We start from the raw sequence: 22,312 nt of genomic DNA, 5'->3' as shown, positions 1-22,312 counted from the left end.
ACTTGGTAATTGCTTCTATGAACAAACGGGATGATTTCCACCCAATCATATGAAACAGATCAAAAGCACTATTTCAGAAATACAGTACAGAACTCCCGGGAAATGCCTACGATCCCATGTCCTCTTGCTCCAGAAGGATACTGAAGCCCCTCTTCCACTGCCAGGTGAACTGAGTGATTTGGAATGTCCCCACAACAGAAGTCTGGGTGAACTTAATTTGACCTTATGCATAATGGATCTGTTAAAGAGTCCTAACCACTCTGGTTAAATGAGTAGATCAATTGATCTCAAAAGTTCCCACGATAACTTAACTTATGCTTTCTTTATTTATGGTCTATCAGATAAACCACACTTGGCTGCGCATGGACAGATCTGTTTTGCATTAAATATAATTCCCTTGGATTGACTGGGACAAATGACACTCTGGGCATTCACACAACTCACTAATTCCACCACTAATCTAATTAAACTTGTTGTGGGAACAGGAGGTCCATTTCTTTAGATTCCCGGGCTTCGGTTTTGATCAGTTACAGAGGGGAGCTGCTCCTTCCTATCTTGCTCATCGCCATAACCAATCTCAACTTTTCAACTTGATTAGTGTGATTTGAGCTAGAGATATATTCTTCTCCAAGTTCTAATTCTCATCTTTGGTTTGGTAACCCACAAGCAGGGATGGGATTCATCCGGTTCAGACTGGTTCGGGTGAACTGGATGCTAATTTTACATCTGGTTCGCCAAACCGGTGGTTGCAAAGACCGGCTGGCCTGGCCCACCCACCCCACCCGTCCCAGGAGTCTCCACGCAGCCTGTTTTGGATGCCAGGTAAGTGCAGCGCCCACACGGAGGCTCTGGGAGGGTGAAAAACAGGCCTCCCGGAAGTTCTGCAAATCCGGAAATGGGTCTGTTTCTGGCCTGTGGAGGGCCTCCGGAGCCCAGGGGAGGCTGTTTTTCCCTTCCTGGAGGCAAGGAAAGCTCTGGAGCCTCGGGAGGGTGAAAAATGGGCCTTCCGGAAGTTCCGGAAGTTCCGGAAGTCCGGAAACAGGCCCATTTCCAGGCTCCAGAGGGAGCCCAGGAGAGGTCATTTTCACCCTTCCAGAGGCTTGAGGAAAGCCTCCGGAGCCTGGGGAGGGTGAAAAAAGGGCATCCTGGAAGTTCCAGAAGTCCAGAAATGGGCCTGTTTCCAGTCTCCAGAGGGCCTCCGGAGCTTGGGGAGGGCGAAAACAACCCCCACTCTGCCGTGGTGCAGGAGGCTGAGTAGGCCACACCCACCATGTCCATGCCCACCCAGCAACCTGGCAGAGAACCGGTTGCTAAAATTTTTGAGTCCCACCCCTGCCCACAAGCCACTAACGGTAAACCACAAGCCACTGACTCTGAAAGAATCTGCAAGTTCATCAAGAATCTAGGTATCTCAGTACCTAGATTCAGTATCATGTATCATGTAGGTATCTTCATGAAGGATTATTATGGAAGTCCATCTTGGAACTGCACTAGAAAAATAGAAGACCTTAAGGCAGTGTTTCTCAACCTTGGTAGCTTGAAGATGGGTGAACTTCAATTCCCAGAGTCCCCCAGCCAGCAGCGCTGGCTGGGGGAGTCTGGGAGTTGAAGTCCACCCATCTTCAAGCTTCCAAGGTTGAGAAACACTGCCTTAAGGTCTTTGCAGAAGACTTTCTTCCCCCTATACGTAGTACATTTAGTCCTCAACTTACAACAGTTCATTAAGTGATGGTTCAAAGTTACAATGGCACTGAAAATAGTGATTTATGAGTGTTTTCCACACTTATGACCATTGCAGCATCCTCATGATCACATGATCAAAACTGAAGTGTTTTTTTTAATAGTTTTTTTTATTTTCTTTTAATACAAAACATTCATTAAACAGTGAGTCATCTGGGTACATATTTTTTGTGTCACAACAATTGAAGCTTGCCACCATATTCATTATTTATATCGACTCTTATTTTAATATTAATGTTTAACACTTAACATTCTATTATCATAATATTTCTCTTTAACTTATTTGGTTTTATTATACATTATTTTCATATTTCTTCTCTAACCATTAATAAAATAAATCCCATATGTTATAATAATCAGATTCTTCCTTCCCTTTACTTGCTAATATTAATCTATTCATTTCTGCACATTCCAATATTTTCTTAATCATATTTTCATCTACAGGAATATCTTCGCCTTCCCAAAACTGAAGTGTTAATACAACTTTATAATGCCTCTGTAAGACCACACTTAGAATACTGCATCCACTTTTGTTTGCAATGATTTAAAAAAGATGTTGAGACTCTAGAAAGAGTGCAGAGAAGAGCAACAAAGATGACAAGGAAACTGGAGGCTAAAACATATAAAGAACAGTTGCTGGAACTGGGTATGTCTGGTTTAATGTAAAGATGGACTAGGAGTGTCGTAGGCAAATAAACACCCCTCATAGCTTTCTAAACCTTCTGCTAGGTCGCCCAATTTGAGCCAACATGAGAACAGGAGAAAAAAGGTTAAACATCCTTATCCCACATTGTGAAATTCTAACAGAGAACTGTTTACCCATCCACCCTTCCAGAGGTGATATTCAGCTGGTTCAGACCGGTTCCAGCGAACCGGTAGCAGAAATCGCCCACCCGCCCTAGCTCTATGCTGTCCTATTTAGGCACGTTTTTGAGGTGGTGCACATGTGTGGAAGGCGAGTGCGCGCGCAAAGCGAGCGAGCATGTGCGTGGCGAGCTGTGGTAACAAAATGTGAAACCCACTGCTGCACCCTTCTGATTTTATAATAGTTGGCACAAAGCCGTATAAAATTCCACTGCTATCAGATGAGGTCTCTGTTCATCCACATCGGTGGTGAAATCCAAATTATTTTACTACAGGTTCTGTGGATGTGGCTTGGTGGGCGTGGTGTGGCTTGGTGGGAGTGGCTTAGTGGACATGGCAGGGGAAGGATACTGCAAAATCTCCATTCCCACCCCACTCTGGGGCCAGCCAGAGGTGGTATTTGCCGGTTCTCTGAACTACTCAAAATTTCCGCTACCAGTTCTCCAGAACCTGTCAGAACCTGCTGGATTTCACCCCTGATCCACATGCATGTTCTTTAAGAGTGTTTTCAGAAGTTTTGTTTAATCTGACATCTTTGGTAAGCATTTCTACCCAAAACGGTTTTAATTTGAAACACTGTAACGCAAGCACTTGGTCATCTTAACTGAATTGTATCCGTATTCTGGAACTGTTCAAAGAAAACAATGGAAATTTGGGATACACGTTTTGTAAATAAACTAAGCCTGTTTTGTAGGGGAAATCATGACCTCCTGGGCTTTTTTTTTTTTTAGTACATTACAATCGGTTGGATTCCCAATATGCTAGATCATAACTCAAGAGTTTACAAACCATAAGGCTTGGCTCGGAATGCTAACCCAAACCACATTAAATCACCAGATGACTTTAGGATGAGATAGGCATCGAGTTTAGGATTCCATCTACCCCAATTTTCCAAAAAAACAAAAAGTCCACTATACACCCAAAACATCTAGGGGGAAATCCCAGGTTAGTCATGTCTAATCTGCAGCCTTTAGTCTGGACTGATGACATCATTTTCCAATATTTTAAGGAGAGGATTTTTCTGCAGTTGCTAATGCCATAAAAACAGAATAACAGAGTTGGAAGCAGGGTGGATTTGATTAAAATCGAGTTGATTTAAATCACAATTTAAATCATGATTTAAATCACTAGTAAAAAGGCTTGATTTAAATCAACTCGATTTAAATCATAATTTTTAAAGAGCAGCTGTCATCTCTGCTACTCCTTTGACCCACTGTTGACTCACCGATAGTCCCGGTGTTGCAGAATATACAGCCTCCTGCTACATAACTAAGCTCCATTTCATGCTGAATAAACTAAGTTATTTATGTATCTTAAATAGAAAACTCTCTTACGATAGATTTTTACCCCAAAAGTTTTTTATTAAAATAAATTTGATGAAAATCAAAAAAAATCCGATTTAAATAAAAAAAAATCTGATTTAAATCAAAAAAATCTGACTTTTTTAATTTTTAAAAAAATAATCATTGATTTTTATCCATCCTGGTTGGAAGGACTTTGGGAGTCTTCTAGTCCAGTCCTGATCAAGCATTAGACAAAAAAAAAAAGTGCTTTGCCAACTGGATTATGCTCTTCCAATTCCCTGAAACTAATAAAGCCTTCCCACAAGAAAAGATCTCTTCCTTTTTAAAGTAGTTTCTCTTCTCTCTTTAATTAACCAGTGGAACGACTTGCCTCCAGAAGTTATGGATGCTCCATCACTGGAGGGTTTTAAGAAGAGCCATTTGTCGGGGATGGTTATAAGGTCCCCTGTTTGAGCGGGGGGTTGGACTAGAAGACCTCCAAGGTCCCTTCCAACTCTGTTATTCTGTATTGTCTCTTGACCTATCACCCCTTTTTGGAGATTTCATCACCACTTGGTACCTCTTCCTTGACTAGCAGGAGCCTGGATAGCTCAGCAGACTAATGCATTGTAATTTAACTCCAGCTGTCTGCAATTAGTAAATTCGAATCTCGCCAAGGCTCAAGGTTGACTCAGCCTTCCATCCTTTCTAAGGTAGGTAAATTGAGGACCCAGTTTGTGGGGGCAATAAGCTGACTTTGTAAAATATACAAAAGTATGAAGGCTATTGCTTAACGCAGTGTTTCCCAAACTTGGCTATTTTAAGATGTATGGACTTCAACTCCCAGAATTCCTCAACCAGGCATACTATTCCTCAACCAGGCATACTGGCTGGGGAATTCTGGGAGTTGAAGTCCATGCATCTTAAAATAGCCAAGTTTGGGAAACACTGGCTTAACGCATTGTAAGCCGCCCTGAGTCTTCGGAGAAGGGCGGCATATAAATCAAATTTAAAAAAAAAAAAAGAGCAAATGAAAAGAGAGATGAAGGGAACATTCTCCATGACTGCTCCTTGTATCTACAGTAGTGGCTAAAAATGTGGAAACCTTTTGAGAAAAGTGTATTTTCTAAAACTAGCTAATAACACCACTTTTTTTTTTTTTTTTGGAGTAGTACCATAAAATTATATATGAATGGAAAGGTAATTTAATCAAGAATGTAATGCAATAACCTTTATAAAGGATTTGCTATTCGAATAGCAGTTACAGTATAAAGAAGAAAAGTGAAACACGTAGAAAAAAACAAGATATACAAAAATTGTCACCATAGAAAAAAACGAGATATAAAAAAATTATTACCATGTCGGTTAGTGCTTAGTTGGGTAACCTTTAGCATGAATTACGGCCTTACAATGTCTTCCCATGGAGTGAACCAAGTCTTTTAGTTCTGCAGCTGTTATCATGTGAAGCCAAGATTGAAGGATTGCTTCTATTAACTGGATTTGATTGTTGGGTCGCTTCTGACTAACAAGTTTCTTTAGTCGGCTCCATAGATTTTCCATTGGGTGAAGGTCTGGGCTACTCCTAGGTAGTACAGTGGTTTAATGCACCCTTTTATTAACACAGCTGCCTGCAATTTCTGCAGGTTCGAATCTTACCAGGCTCAAGGTTGACTCAGCCTTCCATCCTTTCTAAGGTAGGTTAAATGAGGACCCAGTTTGTGGGGGCAATAAGCTGACTTTGTATAAATATACAAAAGTATGAAGGCTATTGCTTAACACATTGTAAGCCGCCCTGAGTCTCCAGAGAAGGGCAGCATATAAATCAAATTAAAAAAAAAAAAAATCTTGAAACTCAAAAAAAAAAAAAAAGTGGTGTTATTAGCCATCAAACCTCAAAAATACACTTTTCCCAAAAGGTTTCACAATTTTGGCCACTACTGTAGTTCTCAAAGGCCTATTTTTAATTAAACGAGTCTCTGAGTTCAAGAGGATAATTTTCTGTTTCTTTCTCTCTCAACATGTAGTTTAGATAAAACTGAAGCTTCCTTGCCCTCTGTATTTCTTAATACATCTACTATTTTATGTCAAATATAAAGGGATGTTTTCCAGTACTGATAGAGGATAGGCTAAGTCCATACTCTGTATTCAATGCAGATATATTATGATTTTTTTAATAAGTCCTACTGCTACTTAATGTTTAAGTGATTAGCAGAAATGCTGTAATGAACCCAATCTCTCACATTGAATGAATACACACACAAATACGTAATCATACATATATGCATATGTGTGTGTGTGTATATATCTATCTATATCTATATCTATATCTATATCTATATCTAATCTATATCTATCTATCTATCTATCTATAGGCATGTATATACATACACAATATATACACAGTATATACATATACATGAATTAATTTTAAAAATTAAAATATAAAATATAAAATAGGTTTTATACATAGTTGGAAAACAGAAATCAAATTAAGAAATAAGAATATAAAGTGAAATTTGATATTAACATACTGGATATAAATGTAAATAATGATCCTGCTAACAAATGAGTTTATTATGAATATTTAAAAATAAAGAATAAAGAGAAGGAACAGGAGGATAAAAGCTAAGAATAAAGACAAAAGTTGATGCAGAAAGTTGTAAGATTGTATATATCTGTTGTATTTTAACTTCTGATGTGTGTGTGTTTGGGGGGATTTTTTTGTCTCTTCTATTGTGTGTTTGGTTTTAAAATGTAAAATGCTCAATAAAAATTATTTTTTTAAAAAAAGAATTAATTTTAAAAATTACTTATTTTTTCATAAGTTCATAATTACATATTATAATGTATATGGTATATAATAATATATATTCCAATAATATAATTAAGACTTTTAAACAAGAAAATGAAAGCTAATACAAACTAATATAAAAGAGAAAAAGAAATTTAAAAAAAGCAAAAATGCCAACAAAATTGAAGAAAAATAGAAAGGATATATATAGAGGCTTCTGATATTCTTCACAGCAGTTAAAAGTGCAAACAGATTTTAACTCCTCTCTCTAAAGTTACATCATATCCCCCCCCTTATCCTCTCTAATCATCAAAGCCATAAATCAAAAGGGTTTTTTTTAAAAAAAAATTACATTAAAAATCCCTACGAAGTTTTCAGTCACCAGTAAATGCGGATGTCTTCTTTTTTCCCAGGCAAAGAAGATAATTATCCATTTCTGCAAAATCTGTCAACTTCACCAACCATTCCTCGGCAGTAATTAATGTCAAAACTTTCCATCTCTTTTCTACTGTGGCCTTTGAATCAATTCTCACAGCTTGCTCAACTAAGCTAGAAGGGAGTATGTGTCGCTCGTGGCTTGGAAAGCTGGGAAGACCAGCTGTTAGCTTAATACATCTGTAAATCAGGTTACCTGATTTAGCCATAATAGGAGTATGGGGGAGTCCTTTTCTTTTCTCTTTTCTTGGCTCAGCACACCATATTACAGCCACACCGCTGACTGCATTAAGACTAGCTTACCACACAGAGTTGTTGTGTGGGTGTATTATGGAGACCCCTTGTAAATTGCCCTGGGCTCTGGCAGAAAAAGGATATAAATTTAGCAAATAAAGGAGGACTTTATTCATTTATTCTTCTCTGCCACTCCTTTTTTTTAAATAAGTTTTTACTTTTTTTAAATAGAAACATTCCATCTTCCCTTAAACAGTGTGTCATCTGGGTACAAATATCTCTTTGCAACAATCATTAAAATTTACAACAACATTGGAGTAAATATTTGGGACATAGTATCGACTTGGACAATTGGCAAACTCTATGGGAATCATAGATTCTATCATGTCCAGGGGAGACATGATAGCAATCTTCCAAAATCTCAGGGGTTGCCACAAAGAGGGAGTCAAGCTATTCTCCAAAGCACCTAAAGGCAGGACAAGAAGCAACGGATGGAAACTAATCAAGGAGAGAAGCAACTTAGAACTAAGGAGAAATTTCCTGACAGTGAGAACAATTAACCAGTGGAACGACTTGCCTCCAGAAGCTGTGAATGCTCCAACACTGGAAGTTTTTAAGAAGACGTTGGATAACCATTTGTCTGAAGTGGTGTAGGGTTTCCTGCCTAAGCAGGGGGTTGGACTAGAAGATCTCCAAGGTCCCTTCCAACTCTGCTAGTCTATTTTATCTATCTAAGTTGTTAAGTGAATAATTCAGTCATTGAAGCGACTCCGGCTTCCTCCATGGGCTTTGAGTGTTGGAAGGCAGCTGGAAAGGTTACAAATGGTGATCAAATGATCCCGGGGACATTGCAACCGACATAAGTACATGCCAGTTGCCAAGCGACTGAATTTTGATCACATGACCACGGGGGTGCTGCAACGGTCGTGTGAAAAAGCAGTCATAAGTCTCTTTTTTTCCCAGTGCTGTTGTAAACTTTGAATGGTCAGTAAATACATGGTTGTAAATCAAGGACTGCCTGTATTTTTAGTTTCTGGCAAAAAAAACAACCCTTATGCTTAATGACTCTGACTGTCAACCCCGGTCTCCCACATGACAGGCCATGATTTTATAGTGGTAAGTATCCCCGCCTGTCACTCAAGTTGCTACTTGGACACTGGCATTTGCTTAACAACTGCTGTGTTCACTTAACAACCATCACAAAAAAAAAGTCATAAAATCTGATTTGTCATGTGATGATCTGCTTAACGACTGGCGCAACTTACAATCAGAGTTCTGGGTTCAATGATAGTCTTAAATTCAGGATTACCTGTTCTCTGTTCAATGCAAAATATCAGGCTAGCCACTCTCACAGCCCAGCAAACCTCCCTGCTTTGACTTAACGCAGTGCACCCCAAATTCTTGTTGCTGCTAACGCCCTGCATCCCATTGCTCGATAGAGATTTCAATTCTCCCCAAAATTTAGCAGCTCAGCAGATCTGAGAGCAGAGATTATGTAGTGTCACCAAGGAAGGTTGAGAGAATGGGGAGGTGCCTGGAATCTTTGTAATTGCCAATGTATTTGTATTTTTCTCATTGATGTATTTATTGTTTGATGCTTAACCATAGCAACTGTTTCCTAGTTGGAGGTGAGCAAATTGTAGACCACAGATCAAAGGTTTACATTTTTTTGACTCGTCCAAGGTCAATTGTTTAAATTAGTGTGGCACGCTGCACTGATGAATTAATAGAATAGAATAGAATAGAATAGAATAGAATAGAATAGAATAGAATAGAATAGAATAGAATAGAATAGAATAGAATACTATGTTTCCCCGAAAATAAGTCCTCCCCCAAAAATAGGACCTCCCCCCCAAAATAGGACCTCCCCTGAAAATAAGCCCTCCCCAGAAAATAAGTCCTCCCCAAAAATATTTAAATGCATGCACAGCCAGTCCCTGCCATTTCCTCTGGTTAGGGTTAGGGAGACAGAGCTGGAAATCGGGTAAGATGGCAAAAGGATCCCCGTCTTGCTCCACACGCACCAAAATAATAAGACCTCCCCAAAAATAAGGCCAAGCGCTTATTTCGGGGTTCAAAAAAATATAAGTCAGGATCTTATTTTCAGGGAAACACAGTAGAACAAATTACAGAACAGAACAGAACAGAACAGAATAGAATAGAATAGATCAGATTGGAATACATTAAAATGACATTTCTTTGCATATAGCTCTCAAAGGGTCACCACCTCCAATATACACTACATAAATATAACGAAATAGATAAATAAATACAGAATTACGCATATATCCACATATATTATATGACACAGAGAACAGTCTAGTTCATACCTCTACATGGTGAGAATTCCCAACATTGTATATATTGTAAATAATGCATAAGGTTACTGTTACTAAATGCCAGAAATATAACAGTCCAGCAGAAAAGGGGTGCTCTTTATTTCTTCATAGCCACTTAGTATTCATCCTTGTTTTTGCAGGCTAAATAACATGTGCCTACCATAAAAAGAACTAATGCTGGTTAAATACTACTGCACGATGAACAAATCCCTTTGCTGATCTATTATTTTAATTCGATGGTACATATAAACATCCTGTCCTTCACTGGTTCAACTCAATCTCTCTGGCTCCATACCCATGAATATTCAGCTTATATAAAATCTTTATTAAGGAAAAAAGGAGTAAAAAGTGCAAGGAAAAAGGAAGGAAGGAAGGAAGGAAGGAAGGAAGGAAGGAAGGAAGGAAGGAAGGAAGGAAGGAAGGAGAAAGGCAGAAGTGAGGGAGAGAGAAAAAAGTAGGAAAGAAGGAAGGAAGGAAAGAGGATAAGGAAAGAAGTAGGAAGGAAGGTGAAAGGCAGAAGTGAGGGGGAGAGAAAGAAGATGGAAGGAAAGAAGGAAATAAGATAAGGAAGGGAGGGAGGGAGGAGAAAGGTGGAAGGAAGGAGGGAGGGAAGGGAAGGAAGGAAGGCAGAAGTGAAGGGAAGGGAGGGAGAAAGGAAGGAAGGAAAGAAAATAAGGAAGGAAATAAGGAGAAAGGTGGAAGGGGGGATGGAGGAAGGAAGGAGAAAAGCAGAAGTGAGGGGGAGGGAGAAAAAGGAAGGAAAGAAAGAAGAAAAGAAGGAAGAAAGGAAGGAGGAAGGAAGGAAGGAAGGAAGAAGGGAAGGGAAGGAAGGGAGAAAGGAAGGAAGGAAAGGAAATAAGGAAGGAAATAAGGAGAAAGGTGGAAGGGAGGGATGGAGGAAGGAAGGAGAAAAGCAGAAGTGAGGGGGAGGGACAAAAAGGAAGGAAAGAAGGAAGGAAGGAAAGGAAGGAAGGAAGGAAGGAAGGAAGGAAGGAAGGAAGGAAGGAAGGTGAAAGGCAGAAGTGAGGGGGAGAGAGAAAGAAGGAAAGAAGGAAATAAGATAAAGAAGGAAGGAGAAAGGTGGAAGGGAGGGATGGAGGAAAAGGAGAAAAGCAGAAGTGAGGGGGAGGGACAAAAAGGAAGGAAAGAAAGAAGGAAGGAAGGAAGGTGAAAGGCAGAAGTGAGGGGGGGAGAGAAAGAAGGAAATAAGATAAAGAAGAAAGGAAGGAGAAAGGTGGAAGGAAGGAGAGAGGGGAGGGGAAGGGAAGGGAAGGAAGGAAGGAAAGAAGGAAGGCCAAAATTTCTCTTGCTAAGCAAGAGAGATAAGTGAGTTTTGCCCCATTTTACAATTCTTTGTCACAGCTGTTATATTAGCGACTCAGTTGTTAAATGAATTTGGCTTCCGTATTGACGTTGCTTGTTAGAAGGTTGCAAAAGGTTATCGTATGACCCCGGATCGCTGAAACCCTCATAAATACATGTCGGTTGCCAAAGCCTCTGAATTTTGATCACGTGATCAGAGGGATGCTGCAAAGGCCTTAAGTGTAGAAAACCGGCATCAGTGCCAGTTTAACTTCAAACCATCACTAAACAAAATGGTTGTAAATTGAAAACTACCTGCAACGATTCTTCACCCTCTCCAAAGTTACATTTGTTTCATACCCCTGATTGTACAGGATGCCATTTTTAGGGACCAAGCTCCACTGAAGTCTATGAAGGATCTTCTTTATGGACCACTAACTAACCATGACACGAAAATGACTTGCTTGGCATTTTTAAAGGCATATAGGAACTTCATCACTGGAGGCTTTCAAAAAGACAAATTTATTTATTTATTTATTTATTTATTTATTTATTTATTTATTTATTTATTTATTTATTAAATTTTTATACCGCCCCCTCTCCTGAAGGACTCGGGGCGGTGAACAGCCAAAATTAAAACACACAATACAAATATTAAAATGCAATTAAAAACAAAATTAAATTAAATGGACAGCCATTTGTCAGAAATGGTGTAGAGCAGTGATGGCTAACCTTTTTGCTGTCATGTGCCAAAAGTGGGGGGGAGTCTGGGGGGGGTCGCACACACGCGTGCCCACACCCATAATTCAATGCTCCCCTGAGCTCTGCCCCCCACGCATGTGCATGCGACACCCCACCCCCCTCGCACTCCCCTTTTGGCATACGACGGCAAAAAGGTTACCGGTGGACCCTGTAGGCCTGTTTTTCTCCCTCCCCAGGCTCCAGAGGCTTTCTTGGAGTCTGGGGAGGGCAAAAACAGCCTTCCCCACCCCACTGGAGGCCTTCTGGAGGCCAGAAATGGCCCGTTTCCCGACTTCCAGTGGGTCCGGAAGGCCCGTTTTTCACCCTCCCCGGGCTCCAGAGGCTTTCTTGGAGCCTGGGGAGGACGAAAATGGCCTTCCCCACCCCCCATCCCCCGAGGCGCTCCAGAGGCCAGATACGGCCCGTTTCCTGACTTCCGATGGGCCTGACTGGGGGGTTGGACTATATGACCTACAAGGTCCCTTCCAACTCTGTTAATCTATATTCATCTCAAGTGGATTTGATTTAAATCGAGTTGATTTAAATCACAATTTAAATCATGATTTAAATCACTAGTAAAAAGGCTTGATTTAAATCAACTCGATTTAAATCATAATTTTTAAAGAGCAACTGTCATCTCTGCTACTCCTTTGACCCACTGTTGACTCACCAATAGTCCCAGTGTTGCAGAATATACAGCCTCCTGCTACATAACTAAGCTCCATTTCATGCTGAATAAACTAAATTATTTATGTATCTTAAATAGAGAACTATCTTACGATAGATTTTTACCCCAAAAGTTTTTTATTAAAATAAATTCGATAAAAATCAAAAAAATCCAATTTAAATTAAAAAAATCTGATTTTTTTGATTTTTTTAAAAAAATCATTGATTTTTATCCACCCTGATTCATCTTATCCTCCGCCCATCATAGAGCGGCTTCATTTTGTCATTAGCTCAAAGTGGGTTTTCCTTTTTCCAAGAGAAATCTTGTTTTACGAATAATCTGCAACAACCATGTTGACAATGTTGGAAGGGGGGAGGGGGCTGGGATCTGCCCAGCTCCTATTGACTGATTGGCTGCTGCGAATTCCCCTCTCTAGTCAATGGCTGCCAGTGTGGTTTGAGCCAGGGGTGAAATCTGAACCGGTTTACTACCGGTTCTCTGGCCACACATGCGCACCATGCACCAAATGCACGCTGTGCGTTTGGTGCATGGTGCAAAGAATAGCAAGAAAATCCAGTTGCCTCTTGAAAAAGCACCTTTGGGACAACCATGACCTGGATTTTATTTTTATTTTATTTATTTATTTATTTATATTTGAATTTATATACCGCCCTTCTCCCCCTAGGGACTCAGGGCGGTGAACAGCCAAAATTAAAATACATACAATATAAAAGTTAAGATAGCGAAAATAAATTAAATCAATCGGCCCTCAATTTAAAACTCCAAAGCTATACAATTAAAAACTAACCCATAAAAAACCTAATTAGGCTAGGCCAGCTTGCTGAAATAAAAACGTCTTCAGGGCCTTACGGAAAGTGCGGAGATCCGGGATCAGTCGTATTCCGGGAGGTCGCTCGTTCCAGAGGGCGGGTGCTCCCACAGAGAAGGCTCTCCCCCTGGGGGCCGCCAGCCAACATTGCTTGACCGACGGCACCCTGAGGAGGCCCTCTCTGTGTGAGCGTATTGGCCGGTGGGAGGTTATCGGTAGCAGAAGGCGGTCTCGTAAATACCCTGGCCCTAAGCCATGGAGCGCTCTAAAGGTGATAACCAAAACCTTGAAGCGCACTCGGAAGACCACCGGGAGCCAGTGCAGCTCGCGCAGGAAAGACGTTACATGGGAGTGGCACGTCGCTCCCATCACCACCCGCGCGGCCGCACTCTGCGCCAGTTGGAGCCTCCGAGTGCTCCTCAAGGGGAGCCCCATGAAGAGAGTGTTACAATAGTCCAGGCGGGAAGTGACGAAAGCATGAGTGACTGTGCATAAGGAATCCTGATCCAGAAAGGGGCGCAACTGGCGTATCAGGCGAACCTGATAAACAGCCCCCCCTGGCCACGGCCGTCATATGCTCTTCTAAAGACAGCCGTGTGTCCAGGAGGACGCCCAAGTTGCGAGCCCCCTCTGTGAGGGTCAATGACTCGCCCCCAATAGCCAGCGATGGCACCAGCTGGCTATATCAGGATGCCAGCATCCACAGCCACTCGGTCTTGGAAGGGTTGAGTCGAAGCCTGTTCCTCCCCATCCAGATGATTGTGAATCTCCATAGACAACTGGACTTTCTGTTTTTTCTTTGAAGACATTTCGCTTGTCATCCAAGAAGCTTCTTCAGCTCTGACTGGTTAGTGAGGAATGGAGGAAGCACATCTCCTGAGCAGGTTGATGGGACAAGAGGGTTCCTGAGCGTGTGCAGACGCTGGCTTGCCAAAGCGAGGGCACCGGATTTGATTTCCGAGGGCTCCTGACAACCACAGAAGTGGAAGTGGACTTTCCAGAAAAAGTTACCATCCTGTACTGGTTAAGTCCTCGACTTACACCAGTTCGTTTAGCGCCTTCTGCTTCTCATCCAAGACAGTTTCTTCAGCTCGGACTGGATGGTGGGGAATTCCCAAAGGTGGACTTCTTGGATGAGATGCCAAACGCCTTCCAAGACAAACCAGAAAGGCCAACTGCCTCTTGCAAAAAAAAGGGGGAAAAAAGGCATCTTTGGGGACAACCGGGACCTGGATGTCTTGAAGATCTCTACAAACTTCCTCCGGATTCGACGCGCGTGGGCGAGAAGAGCAGCAAAAGCGCTTTTAAAACAATCTTTTTTTTTTATTAAATAAAGTTTTCGTTCTTGCGCGCCCAGGGCGCGCGTCTCCAAGCACCCTCAATCGCCAGCGCGCTTGCAGAAAAACACAAAAACACACAAAAAAACACATACACACAAATCCCCCCCCCCGCCCCCCAATCCCACCCCTTGTTTAAGCCACTTGGGAAAGGCTGGTTCTTACCAGGAAAAGATGCTTGCTTCCCTCGTTGGCCAGCCAGCTCTTCCAAGACGGAGCCATGGTGCCTGCACCGGCTCCGCTTCGCGTTTAAGGGGCAGCCCCCCACAACGGGCTCTTCCTTTGCAGCCCCCGACGGCCAAGACTCCCCCCCCTTTCTCCCCTCCTTCCGGCCTCCCCCTCTTCCCTCGCCCCCTTCCTTCCCCTGTCCCGGGGTGGGTGGGGGAGAGATCTGACCACTTCCCACCCTTTCCACCTTCCTTTGCGCCTTGTGGACAACTTGCAGGGTGGCGCCGACCGGCTCCTTTGTCTGCGGCCGGGTGGGGAGAGAGGCAGCTCCTTCGAGCCATGCAGACACCGGCGCCTGCCAGCCTTCTCTTCGCTCCCTCCCTCTTCGTTCCTCTCCTGGGCCTGGCACGGGGATGGGTGGGGGTCTCCAACAAGGGGAATCCCCCCTCTGGGAGCTTCGTAGGGGAATCCCCCCCCACTCCCCGGACGTGCAAGCGCTGGCTCTTTTGTTTCTTGCCCGCCCGCGTGTCCTTGGCGAATCCCAGCCGGCCAGTCCGGAGCTTCTTTTGTTTGTCCGAATTAAATTCGTGTGGGATGAGCGTGGGTTGGATGCGAATGGGTCCCACGCGCGTAAACCACAAATATGTCCGTTGAGGGGTGTGTGTGTGTGTTATGCACGTGTAAGAATGAACTTACATCATCCACATCGTGCATTGACTTACTATTTACTCGTATTACTTGTATTACCTTAGATTATGACATCATCCCCAAAATATTTTAAGAGCTGCTCCCCAGGCATAAAAGATCAAACCAGGTAACCATATCCCACCGCTGAACTATTCTTCTAGTCTTCCAATATTTAGAAAATAGAATGGAGTAGAGTAGAGTAGAGTAGAATAGAATAGAATAGAATAGAATAGAATAGAATAGAATAGAATAGAATAGAATAGAATAGAATAGAATAGAATAGAATAGTCCTCGGAGAGTGGATGGCATAGAAATATGAAGAAGAAGGAGAAGGAGAAGGAGTAGTAGTTGTTCCTAACAGTTCCTAGGTCCTTGGTTAGGACTCGAGCTGCTGAGCTATTAATCAGCCTCAAAGACTATGAATCTCATTAAAGATTAACTAATAATAATAATAATAATAGTAATAAAGAATAGAATAGAATAGAATAGAATAGAATAGAATAGAATAGAATAGAATAGAATAGAATAGAATAGAATAACAGAGTTGGAAGGGACCTTGGAGATCTTCTAGTCCAACCCCCTGCTCAGGCAGGAAACCCTACACCACTTCAGACAAATGGTTGTTCAATCAGTTCTTAAAAACTTCCAGTGTTGGAGCATTCACAACTTCTGGAGGCAAGTTGTTCCACTGATTAATTGTTCTAACTGTCAGGAAATTTCTCCTTCGTTCTAGGTTGCTTCTCTCCTTGATTAGTTTCCACCCATTGCTTCTTGTCCTGCCCTCAGGTGCTTGGGAGAATAACTTGACTCCCTCTTCTTTGTGGCAGCCGCTGATATATTGGAAGACTGCTATCATGTCTCCCCTAGTCCTTCTTTTCATCAGACTAGACATACCCAATTCCAGCAACCGTTCTTTATACCCCGTTTTCCCAAAAATAAGACATCCCCTGATAATAAGCCCAATTGGGCTTTTGAGTGCATGCACAAAAATAAGCCTCCCTCCGAAAATAAGCCTCCCCGCACGGCCCCATTGCGAACCGGTAGTAAAGGTAGGTAGAACCCAACCCTGCTACAGACCCCTCACATCCTGGACATAAATTGTTTCAACTTCTATCCTCAGAAAGACGCTATAGAGCACTGCACACCAAAACAACTAGACACAAGGACAGTTTTTTCCCAAATGCCATCACTCTGCTGAACAACTAATTCCCACAACACTGTCAAATAATTTACTAAGACTGTATTACTATTATTCTTCTCTTCCTTACTAGTATCTATCTCTTTCCACTTATTACTATAACCATGTTGCTTGTATCTTTCAATTATATTATTTTTATTTGTTTCCTAGTATGATTTGATAGCTTATTAGTAACCTTGACTATCACTAAGTGTTGTATCTTTTTATTCTTGATGAATGTATTTTATTCTCCTTATATACACTGGGAGCCTATGCACCAAAGACAAATTCCTTGTGTGTCCAATCACACTTGGCCAAAAAAGATTTCATTTCATTTCATTTCATTTCATTTCTATTCTATTCTATTCTATTCTATTCTATTCTATTCTATTCTATTCTATTCTATTCCATTCTATTCTATTCCATTCTATTCCATTTTTTTATTTTGATAGTAGTATCAAAATAAAGTATTTTTAGTACTTTAGTATCCTTATTAGTAACCTTGACTATCACTAAGTGTTGTATCTTTTTATTCTTGATGAATGTATTTTATTCTCCTTATGTACACTGAGAGCATATGCACTGAAGACAAATTCCTTGTGTGTCCAATCACACTTGGCCAATAAAGAATTCTATTCTATTCTATTCTATTCTATTCTATTCCATTCCATTTTTTTTATTTTGATAGTAGTATCAAAATAAAGTATTTTTAGTACTTTAGTACCCTTATTAGTAACCTTGACTATCACTAAGTGTTGTATCTTTTTATTCTTGATGAAGGTATTTTATTCTCCTTATGTACACTGAGAGCATATACACCTAAGACAAATTCCTTGTGTGTCCAATCATACCTGGCCAATAAAGAATATTCTATGCTATTCTAGATTACTTCTACCAAAGAAAGTGTTATAAAGTAATCCTTGAAAAGGTTTTCAGACTTCTTCACCGCCTGTCACAGGCACCGTGGACTTATTGTGATTCAGTAAACAACTGCACGTAATTAGTATGTATCAATTTCTAGGAAAATGCTTAATTTTGTACCATGTGGAGATTATGCCAGCTTCAGTTCTCTGAAAGATTTATTCAAACAGATAGGTTGATAGAAACGTTTTGCATAGAATTGTACCATGCCATACATAGCCAGTTTGGTGTGATGGTGGAGGTGTTAGCCTGGAAACCAGGAGGCTCTGAGTTCTAGTCTTACCTTAGACAAGAACTCAGCGATTTTTAAGGCATGTGGACTTCAACTCCCAGAGGCCAGCCATGCTCTACTTTTGGCTGCCCTCTTATTGGCTTTCCATCCTTCCAATGAAATCATGAGGGATGACTTCATGAGAGCAGCCCAAGAGGATTCAGTGTGTTGATAGCAGGGGTGAAATGCTCCCGGTTTGGACCGGATCGCCTGATCCAGTAGCGATGGTGGTGGGTGGTTCGGAGAACCAATAGTAAAAATCTCTGCCCCCCCCTCCATGCCCAGCTGAGCCACGTGATCATCAGAGGCTGTTTTTTTTTTACTTTTAAAAGCATTTTTTCTTCGGCCGAAAAAATGCTTTTAAAAGTAAAAAAAAAGCCTCTGATGATTGCGCGGCTCAACTGGGATTATCAGAGACTTTTAAAAGCATTTTTTTTACAACCTCAAAAAAATGCTTTTAAAAGGCTCTGACGATCCCAGCTGAGTTGCCTGATCGTCAGAGGCTTTTTTTTTCTTTTGTTTTTAAAAGAAAAAAAAGCCTCTGATGATCAGGCAACTCAGCTGGGATCATCAGAGCCTTTTAATAGCATTTTTTTCTGCAACCTCTTAAGGTTGTAGAAAAAAATGCTTTTAAAAGTAAAAAAAAAAAATGTTGGCCACGCCCACCGTCACATTACCCCCCCACCAAGCCACGCCCACAGAACTGGTAGTAACAAATTTTACATTTCACCACTGGTTGATAGGCAGGATATATCATTGTTAACCTCAACAGTAGCATTGCCACATTCAACAATAGCATCCTCTAAGATACAGGTAGTACACAATTTACGAAAAGTTCGATTAGTGATCAAAGTTACAACGGCACTGAAAAAAGTGATTTAACGACCGTTTCTCACACTTACGACCATCGCAGCCTCCCCACGGTCACATGATCAAAATTCAGACGCTTGGCAAGCGGTTTTATTTTTTATTTTTTATTTTATTTTGAATTTGTATACCGCCCTTCTCCCTGAGGACTTAGGGCGGTGAACAGCCAAATAAAAACATCAAATACAAATATTAAAATACAGTTAAAACTATATATAAATTTGGCCCCATTAATTAAAACGATAAACAAAACAATTAAAAACACTTAAAAAGAATTAGGCCAGCCCGGCTTGTTGGAAAAAGAAGGTTCACATTTATGACGGTTGCAGTGTCCCTTAGGGAATCATGTGATTCCCCTTTGGCGACCTCCTGACAAGCCAAGTCACTGGGGAAGCCAGTTTCACTTAACAACCGCGTTGCTAACTTAACAGCTGCAGTGATTCACTTAACAACTGTGGCGAGAAAGGTCGTAACATGGGACAGAACTCAGTTAACAACCGTCTTGCTTATCAACAGAAATGTTGGGCTCAATTGTGGCCGTGTGTTGAGGACTACCTATATACCAACTATGAAAAAATTAAATCAAGAGTAGAGCTGGAAGGGACCTTGGAGGTCTTCTAGTCCAGCCCCCTACTCAAGCAGGAGACCCTATATCAGTGATGGCTAACCTTTTTGCTATCACGTGCCAAAAGCGGGGGAGCACCGGGGGGGTGGGTGCGTGTGCCCACAGCCATACTTATATGCGCCCTGTCCCCCACACATGCGCGCGTGCCCCCACCCGTGCTCCCCCTGCTTCTGGCACACGATGGCACAGTGGCCGTGGTAGGCTCTTTTTTTGCTCTCCCGAGGCTCCAAAGCCTCTCTAGGAACCTGGGGAGGGCAAAAACGGCCTTTCCCACCTGCTCGGAGGCCGGAAACAGTTTGTTTCCCTACTTCTGGTGGGCCCAGAAGGCCCGAAAATCAGCTGACTGGCACACCCATGCCCGCCGGAGCTGAGCTCACGTGCCCACCGATATGGCTCCGTGTACCACCTGTGGCATGCATGCCATAGGTTCGCCATGACAGCCCTATATCATTTCAGACAAGTGGCTGTTCTTAAAAACCTCTAGTGATGAAGCACCCACAGTTTATGAAGGGAAGCTGTTCCACTGGTTGATTGTCCTCACTGTTAGGAAGTTTCTCTTAATTCCAGGTTGCTTCTCTCCTTGATTAGTTTCCATCCATTGTTTCTTGTCTTGCCTTCAGGTGCTTTGGAAAATAAGTTGACCCCCTCTTCTTTGTGGCAGCCCCTCAAATGCCCTTTGGAATGAGCTGCCCCCAGAAATGCATAAGATCTCCGATCTCCGTGTATTTCGCTGTGCCCTCAAAACCTTGTTGTTCCGCCAGGCCGGGCTATCAATGTAAAGATTTTAATTGGTTTTAAATATGGGATTTTAAATTTGGAGGTTTTATAATTGAGCCAATTATTTAATAATTTTAATTATTTTTAAATTTTGTCTGTCTTTGTGCTTTTAATCAGGCTGTACACCGCCCTGAGTCCTTCGGGAGAAGGGCGGTATAGAAAATAAATAAATAAATAAATAAATAAATAAATAAATAAATAAATAAATAAATAAATAAATACATACATACATACATACATACATACATACATACATACATACATACATACATACATACATTAGGTCCCCCCAAGTCCTTCTTTTCTCTAGACTAGCCATCCCCAAATCCTGCCACTGTTCTTCTTACATTTTAGTCTCCAGGCCTTTAATCATCTTTGCACTTTTTGCAAAGTCTCAGCATCTTTTTCTTACCGGGGTGACCAAAACTAGATGCAGTATTCCAGTTTGGTCTTTGAAGGAAAGCCCCCTGAGAATAAGTTCAGATCTGTTTTATGGGGGCAGTGAGACTTTGGAGAAATTTTAAGGCAGGCGTATGTTCCTTCTGAGTTGAAGTAACCTCCGAGTTCTTGTGCTGCGAAGCGTCTCATGCCAATTTCATAGGCTCTAAATTCAGTAAAGGTAAAGGTTTCCCTCGCACATATGTGCTAGTCGTTCCCAACTCTAGGGGACGGTGCTCATCTCCGTTTCAAAGCCGAAGAGCCAGCGCTGTCCGAAGACGTCTCCGTGGTCATGTGGCTGGCATGACTAAACGCCGAAGGCACACGGAACGCTGTTACCTTCCCACCAAAGGTGGTCCCTATTTTTCAATTTTCATTTTTTACGTGCTTTCGAACTGCTAGGTTGGCAGAAGCTGGGACAAGTAACGGGAGCTCACCCCATTACACAACACTAGGGATTTGAACTGCTGAACTGCTGACCTTTCGATTGACAAGCTCAGCGTCTTAGCCACTGAGCCACTGCGTCCCTTCTAAATTCAGTAACAGGAACGGATTCAAATGCAGCCCCCCGGAGTTCATCTCTCTCCTGTTAATAGCCCTTCTTCTCTGAAGCATGCAACCCCATTTCCTTCCTCTAAACTCTATTCAGAATATGTCCCACCCCCTCCCCAAATCACGTCCCCATATAACCTCTCCCACACATTCTTCCTTGAAGTTGGGAGTCAAATGAGCCAGGAGCAACCAGGCACAGCACAGAGATGGAAGTGCAAACACAAAGACATGGAATGTGTGTTTGTGAGTGGGTGGCTGGGTAGATGGATGGATGGGTGATTAGCACTTGAGTATAAAAACACACACATAGACAGCAAGCTGCAAGGAACAATTGAAAGGAAATCAAGTTGTCCAGCTATCTGATGACTAAGACAGAAATTCTTCTTGATTTGGGATGAGGTCACTGTGTACAATGAAAGGAGAATAATTAAAAGAGCAAGGAGCTTGTAAAGCATTCTTTGCAGATGTCTGGGGAGGGTTTTGCCACAAGCCTGCCACTGAAAGCTTCTGGTGACAATCCAGAAGATTTTGTTGAGTCTCTAGAAAGTGCAGAGAAGAGCAATGAAGATGATTAGGGGACTGGAGGCTAAAACATATAAAGAACGGTTGCAGGAACTGGGTATGTCTAGTCTGATGAAAAGAAGGACTAGGGGAGACATGATAGCAGTGTTCCAATATCTCAGGGGTTGCCACAAAGAAGAGGGAATCAAGCTGTTCTCCAAAGCACCTGAAGGCAGGACAAGAAGCAATGGGTGGAAACCAATCAAGGACAGAACCAATCTAGAACTAAAGAGAAATTTACTCCACAGTTAGAACAATTAACCAGTGGGACAACTTGCCTCCAACTAAATCCACCTATCTGCCAATACAAGAGACCGTGTGCGTAGATCTGGATGCTTTATTGAAAGAACAGGATATGGTGAAACTGGGGAAAATAGGGATACATACAATGAGAACCAAATACAAGATAGGCAGTATTGCGTTACTGCTGGACATAGGAATTAATCAATACAAGCAATTTAAATCTCATCAGCAATGCTCTGTGTGTGGGATGTGGGTTTGTCCTTGGATGACCATGTGCCACAGATTATGATGGGTTCTTCTTTGTGCTGCTGCCTTCTCCAAATGCTAAAAAAAATGGAGTCTGGCTTCCCAGCCCAAAAGTTATATGCTGCTAACAATGCTGTCACTTGCAACAGCATCATTCTTTAGGACAGAGGTAGACCACCTGGAGCAGTGGTGAAATGCAATTTTTTTTTACTACTGG

General features: G+C 41.8%; 1 protein-coding gene across 1 annotated transcript in view; it reads right to left on the bottom strand.

Moving 5' to 3' along the window:
- NOX4 (NADPH oxidase 4) overlaps positions 1-14,784 on the bottom strand; it is a 145,770-nt gene extending 130,986 nt beyond the window's left edge. The window contains exon 1 of the mRNA XM_070944016.1: positions 14,728-14,784. Coding sequence (XP_070800117.1) covers positions 14,728-14,784 — 57 coding nt within the window. The remainder of the gene's footprint in view (positions 1-14,727) is intronic.
- Positions 14,785-22,312: the final 7,528 nt, after the last annotated feature.

This window comes from Pituophis catenifer, unplaced genomic scaffold, assembly GCF_029215685.1.
Source record: "Pituophis catenifer annectens isolate HBS135680 unplaced genomic scaffold, rPitCat1.0.hap2 SCAF_4, whole genome shotgun sequence".
Lineage (NCBI taxonomy): Eukaryota > Metazoa > Chordata > Lepidosauria > Squamata > Colubridae > Pituophis > Pituophis catenifer.
Note: the sequence above shows the minus strand (reverse complement) of the source record. Positions and strands in the feature narration are given on the sequence as shown.